The 7,043-nt window shown below is 34.6% G+C and overlaps 1 protein-coding gene across 1 annotated transcript; it reads left to right on the plus strand.

The window, feature by feature from the left end:
* Nucleotides 1–374: 374 nt before the first annotated feature.
* LOC121368021 (protein GUCD1-like) lies at nt 375–6,273 on the plus strand. The gene is made up of 6 exons (XM_041492532.1): nt 375–502; nt 1,768–1,859; nt 2,913–3,015; nt 4,235–4,283; nt 4,803–4,877; nt 6,013–6,273. Exons 1-6 carry the CDS (start codon nt 431–433, stop codon nt 6,156–6,158), a joined length of 537 nt encoding a protein of 178 aa, XP_041348466.1. The 5' UTR covers nt 375–430; the 3' UTR covers nt 6,159–6,273.
* The last annotated feature ends 770 nt before the right edge of the window (nt 6,274–7,043 follow it).

A 7,043-nucleotide genomic window follows, 5' to 3' on the forward strand; every position in this document is an offset into this window, starting at 1 on the left:
GGGCCATTGTCACGCCGAAATTGACAGGTTGGGAAAACCTGTGACGTAATTTCTTAGCTGAGTTCTAATTGGTCAAATGTATTCACCGCGCCATATGTCACGGCGGGCCATATGTCATGCCACACCGGTACTGTTGATAAATAAATATAGGTATTGCCGAATAATTCCGAATAGCTTCGTATGAAAAAACCCCACGAAGTTGCCTTATTTTTGGTGCATGCAGAATTTTAATGGTGCATGTAACTTTTTTTTCAGCATGCACCTGGTGCATGTAGATTTTGTTTTTCATTTCTAGCCCTGGTATTATATACATGTATATGTATTATATTAAAACCAGCTATGTTAAACAGTTTATTTGATAATATAATTGCCATGCATACCTGTTAATTAATGTATTTTTAGTGTGTGGACGATTGATTTGGCATATTTGATGAAGAGGCATGGGATACCACATCACATGTGTACGGTTACGCTGGGCATCCATAAAGACTATAAGAACAATGTAAGAGATTGCCTGAAACTTATATTCTGTGATTTACAGTTAGTATTAAACAACTATTCTGTGTATAGCAGCAAAACGTTTGTAAATATAATATACAGTGAAATCTGTTTAAACTGGATCACAACGGCGACCTAATATTTATCCGGTTTACAAAGGATCCGGTGTTTAGAGTGTCACGTTTTAGAATACAGCTCTAGTTATTTCCCTTGACATCGGCATCAAATTCATAACTGTAAACGAACAAGTCCGAGAATTACCGAATGAATGTGACTGTCGGACTAATAATTTTTCCGTATATCCCAATTTTATGATGTATCTTTCTTATTTACGAACCAACATTAAATAATAAATAAAAACAACAAATTTCAATGTAATTTAGTTTTTACCACAATTAAGGTTACAAAATGACAGATAATTCCACACACCTACGTTTAGCCTGTGGTGGCCGAAACATTTTCGTTCTTTCTTAGCAAAATTCATTGTGTGTATTTCTCGCTTCTTTCGCAGAAAAGATAACATTTTATGTTTGTATTTAGTGTATAAAATACAAATTAAGTCACGTGTGTGTATGTTTCACTCTAAATTTAGTTTTTTCTAGCATTTTACTCTCAGTGTATCAATATTTCATTTTCCAAATGCATTGACCAAAAGTCAGTCCAGTTTCCAAAATAGACAGGTTCTGATTTTATCAGGGTTTTAATACATGGTTTAAATAAGAGAAAATTCAGGACCATGAAATTTGGCCGGTTCTGACAGGATTTCGATTTACACAGGTATAACTGTAGTTCATTTCAAAAACTTTGAGAAAAAATTGTGGTTTGGCTGCAACATAACATAGCAAACATGTACATGCATATCAGTTTTAAAATCCAGTTTAAAAGGGCTCAGATCATATTTTGATGGGAACTTTATTGCCGTATTGGGGGTGGAACATAGCCCAGTGGTAAAGCGGTCGGTTTGGGATAGATCCCCGTCGGTAGGCCCATTGGGCTATTTCTCATTCCAGTCAGTGCACCACGACTGGTATATCAAATGCTGTGATATGTGCTATTCTATCTGTGGGATGGTGCATATAAAAGATCCCTTGCTACTAATGGAAAAATATAGTGGTGTTTCCTCTCTAAGACTATTATGTCGAAATTACCAAATGTTCGACATCCAATAGCCAATGATTAACAAATGAATGTGCTCTAATGGTGTCGTTAAACAAAACAAACAAACTTTTCTATTGTCATATTGTTTAGTTGGTTAATTTTCTTTCTTAGGCATACTATGCTAACAACTTTGATGAGTCAGCTGAGAGAATTAACCGCATATTTAAAGAGGCATCAGCGAAAGGTGTCCATGTAGAAAAACGGTAAGACACATCATGTATGACTTCATTCGTTTTAGCGACCGGCCTCGGTGGCGTCGTGGTTAGGCCATCGGTCAACAGGCTGGTAGGTACTGGGTTCGGGTCCCAGTCGAGGCATGGGAGTTTTAATCCAGATACCGACTCCAAACCCCAAGTGAGTGCTCCACAAGGCTCAATGGGTAGGTGTAAACCACATGCACCGACCAGTGATCCATAACTGGTTTAACAAAGGCCATGGTTTGTGCTATCATGCCTGTGGGAAGCGCAAATAAAAGATCCCTTGCTGTTAATCGGAAAGAGTAGCCCATGAAGTGGTGACAGCGGGTTTCCTCTCAAAATCTGTGTGGTCCTTAACCATATGTCTGACGCCATATAACCGTAAATAAAATGTGTTGAGTGCATCATTAAAGAAAACATTTCTTTCTTTTTTTCTTTCATTTGTTTTAGGGTGGGATTTAGCTCAGTCGGTTGAGTGCTAGCTTGAGGTGCTTGCGTCGGAGGATCTAATCATCTTGGAGGATCCATTCAACTGATTGGATTTTTTCTTGTTCCAACCAGTGCACCACAACTGGTCAAAGGCCATGGTATGTGCTTTCCAGTCTGTGGGAAAGTGCATATAAAAGATCCCTTTCTGCATTAGGAGAAATGTAGCCGATTTCCTCTGATGACTACGAGTCAGAATTACATCCGATAGCCGATGATTAATTTATCAGTGTGCTCTACTGGAGTCGTTAAACAAAACAAACTTTCATTTAAATTTCTTTAGTTTTAGTGCACTGGTCTCAGGGGAGTGTTGGGGAGCGAGAGTGATAGCTCCCCTTAAACAGCGAGATCTGGAATCTGGTGCATATAAAAGATCCCTTGCTTAATGGAAAAAATGTAGCATGTTTTCCATCTAAGACTACATGTATATGTCAAAATTACCAAATGTTTGATACCAAATAGTCAATAATTAATAAATCAGTGTGCTCTAGTGGTTTCATTAACAAAACAAACTAACTTTAGTATAGTTAGTGAATTAAAATAATTAATTAATAATGTGACTTTACTTTACAGATCAGTTTCACTAGAAGAAATTATTGACCATCTGAAATCAAAGCTCATTGTGATATGTCTACTTGATGCAATGCTTCTGGAATGTTGCTGGTGTGACACATTTGTAAGATTTTTCTTTCTTTAACTATAACAATATAACAAAAAATGTAACACTCTTTGATCATGATTAAAAATCATAAAATAGAACTAGACTCAATATTTCAAACCTAAGTAACTATCATAAAGGGAGATAACTTATGCAGCTGATTATTTTGAAAGGTTTTATTTTATTGCACAATTAAGATTCAGTTTTGGTTTTTTTCCATAAATGATAGAGGCAGAAGTAATTTGTACCTAAAACAATACTTGATGGTTGTATTGTTTCAATTGCAGTAAAAATACTGTATTAAAGGGACATTCCTGAGTTTGCTGCTATTTTTAAGATGTTATGGACTAACAGAGACTTTTCAGTGATTGTAATTACACATCAAATATATTTTTCTTCATACAGTAATATTAGTGGCTATATATTAAACATGTTTCTGATCGTTCTTATATTTGTAGTAGGTTAAATTTCATTTTATTTCCTAAAATATGTTTTTTTTGTACGCACAAAATTATTTGAAGACAAAATCCAGTTTGGGCTTCTTACAAATATTAACACGACCAGAAACACATTGAATATACAGACACTGATATTCTAAATAAGAAAATATATTTAATATGTAAGTTTAATCGTAGAATTATTTTATTAGTCGGAAACATCTTACAATGCAGCAAACTCTGGAATATCCCTTTAAGGAAGGGTAATACTGTATTAAGGAACGGATATGCTTATGATTAAAAACTTGTGTTTGTCCATAAATGTAACCCCTAAGAAGAAAGAATGTAATACAGAGCCCTCAAAAGTAACCGGTCTCCGGCGGCAAATCGCCGCCTGAAACAGCTTTTGTTGCCACCTATTTAATGGATGGTGACTGATTTGCGCTAACAGACGCCATGAGAATGCATCTCAGAGGTTTGATTTTTCAAATGTTTCTTGGGGATGGCCCCAGACCCCCCACTTTGCCCCCTGCTATCATCACTGTTGTAGCCTGCTACTTCTTAAACTATTGAGGGCGCTGGTAATATTTATTAAGGTTTTATAGTATTATAGGGTTTGATAAGTAGGCAGTACTTATATTAGATCTCTCTCTTGAGTAAGAAATTTAAAAACAAAAATCATGATGAATGGGGAATTGCAGGGTTCGCCATTCTTCAATTCTTGCATGGATCTTCACAGGATAAAACTGATAAATTATGTCATCAATGTGTAATTATCTTTTTATTGCATTCTCTTTCAGCGTAGGTCATGTTTGTGCTGTTTCAAAATATGCCCCAAGCTTTATCAAGGTAATTGTTTTGTTTTAATCTTTGCTTGATTAAAAAAAAGTAGAAATGTTTTTGGGTTTTTTTTGTTACTTTCACTGTCTCTTTAAGAATGTAGCACCCATTTAACATAAGTAACTAATAGTTGATGCATTTCTTGGATATTATTTTAATTAGCAAGACAAGCAGACACTTGCCTCTTAAAATACACAATATGCTTTTTGATAATTAATTTCACAAGCACTTTTTCCTTTCTATCTTAAGGCATCACACAACTATTCAGAATAAGAAATTAATACCAGTTATGTCAACATTAAGATTTTGCAATGTTAAGTTAGATTTCATGAAAATACGTAAAATGAGAGTAAAGTTTTAATAATAAATGTATAAATGGATACTAAATGTTTATACCTAATAGTCCGTGATCAAGATGGTTCAGTGTTGGGGTGTTTGTCAAACTAGCATGCCTTTCCCTGTGCAGATCTTTTGTGTTTAAATTTTTTGTTTTGTTCTTATACTTATTAAATCTGTTTAATATTTCAGGACATTTTGTGGTTGTTTGCGGCTATGACTGTGATAAGAAACTTATTTTCTATAAGAATCCTGGAATTCATCAAGGTACATGTATGCTATTAAACAACCTTCTCCCTCTAATTTGTTTTTAACATCATTTCTGTGAAATACCAACTGCCCCTTGTTTGAAATATTATTCTGTGCATATATGTGTGTACTTTCAGACATATCTTTGTTTATGGAAGCTATAGAAATGTTTTTGGAACCTGTACTGCCGCATCCTATAAACATGGTAGTCCTCCTACAGATGGAGTGGGAACCCTATATCATCAGAGCTAGCACTGGGTCAGCAGAAAATGTCACCATATATCTATCAAACTTCAAACATTATTTTAAACAAAATATCACTTATTTCTCGAAATTATTTCGAACAAAGCACCTGACAGTGATTGAAGGCTGCATAGTCTCACAATTCTGTCATAACATCTTTTGGAGTCTGTCTTGTGCAAAGATGTTAAATATGCTAATGGCAGATTTACTGGTACCTTTCTCCTTAATGTGAAGACTCCTGTTAAACACTTTTTAGACTGTTGTATTGTCTAGGTGTATTACTGGTGCTTAGATTAACACCTATCTTCTCATGGGGGTATTTTCCTTTCGAGAGCACAGTCCCTTAATAACATCAGCTCTATGAGTTTGTTCTTAAATTATAAGGTGCACTTAAATTGCGCATATTACATTAATAACTTTCAGGAGGAAGTATAACAGAATGTATATTTATCAAATCTTGAGTGAAATATTTTTAATTCTAAATTTCAATTAAAATCTGTGTGTTATGCATTTAATGAGAAATTTTGTTTATTATCCATTAAATGGTTTTGTAGGAGATGTCGCTGGCACTATGAAAAGAATGATAATAGATGATAAAAAGAATACTATCCTCGTGTCTTGTGATATCATAATTTACCAGCACTCGTTGATAAAAGTATAAAAATCCTTGGCAAGCCTCGGTTTTCATACTTTTATCAACTTGTGTTGAAAAATTATGATATCACAAGACACTCGGGGGTGGGTGGGGCGGGGGTATCCTCTATATATCAAACAGAGTACTTTTGATATAATGCAAAAGAATTAGGCTACATAATTCATGTCTGCCAATATTTATTTCAGTTTATTTCATTTCATTTTAACAAGAAAATAGCTTATCTTGACCAGTAATAAATCTTAATCTTGTTTTCAGAACTTTGCTGTAGTCGATGGGATCAGTTTGACAATGCTCGAAAAAGTTTTGGTACAGATGAAGATATATTGTTTATTGATGAGAAAAGTTTGCACTATACCAAACCATTAACAGATGAAGACATTGACAATTTGAACATTTCGTAATCAATCCGATTGTACTTACTTTCAACTACCCTGAGATTCGACATTAATCCCAATAGCATCTCATGTTCAAATGGACTTTTATCTGTGAATATCATTAAAATAACATTCATTTTCATTTCATTTTAATTTATTTTCGTGCTTACATCCGATTAAGGTTCAAGCACGCTGTCCTGGGCACACACCTCAGCTATCTGGGCTGTCTGTACAGGACAGTGGGTTAGTTGTTAGTGGTTAGAGTGAGAGAAGAGGGTGTAGTGGTCTTACACCTACCCATTGAATTGTTAAAACTCGCTTTGGGTGGGAGCCGGTACCGGGTTGTGAACCCTGTACCTACCAGCCTTACATGTATATCCGATGGCTTAACCAGGACACCACTGAGGCTGGTTTAAAATAACAAATAATTTGATGGGTCAGTATTTACATGACTTGTATAAAAAAAATGAGATGTCATCTTTGAAGAGGTCATCTAGATATGACTTGGTATTAGATCAGGGTTGATACTGGTCATGGAATTTCTAAGTATTTTCCATGCCTGGAGAGTTATGGAATTTTAAATTGGGCAATGAAAAGTTGTGGAAAAGGAAAAAAAATCTTTGAATGTGAAATTTGTTTCATTTAAAATGAGACAAAAAGAGATTGGAAATTTGTGCCGAAACATTCTAATATTATTTGATTATGTTAATGATAGCAGAAAAAAAAGGCACCTACTGTTTTTCACAAATATTTTAAAGTTATTGTGTTGTTATAATACTCCAGAATACCATTAATGTCTACTTGTTTTGTCTAAGTGAGATTTTATTAATTGTTTGTGTATGTTGTTTGTAATATAGGAATATTCAAATAAATCTTCTTGGATATTGCAAGCTAACTAAGTGGCTAAGACAT

The sequence above is a fragment of the Gigantopelta aegis genome, chromosome 3 (assembly GCF_016097555.1).
Source record: "Gigantopelta aegis isolate Gae_Host chromosome 3, Gae_host_genome, whole genome shotgun sequence".
NCBI classification, from domain to species: Eukaryota; Metazoa; Mollusca; class Gastropoda; order Neomphalida; family Peltospiridae; genus Gigantopelta; species Gigantopelta aegis.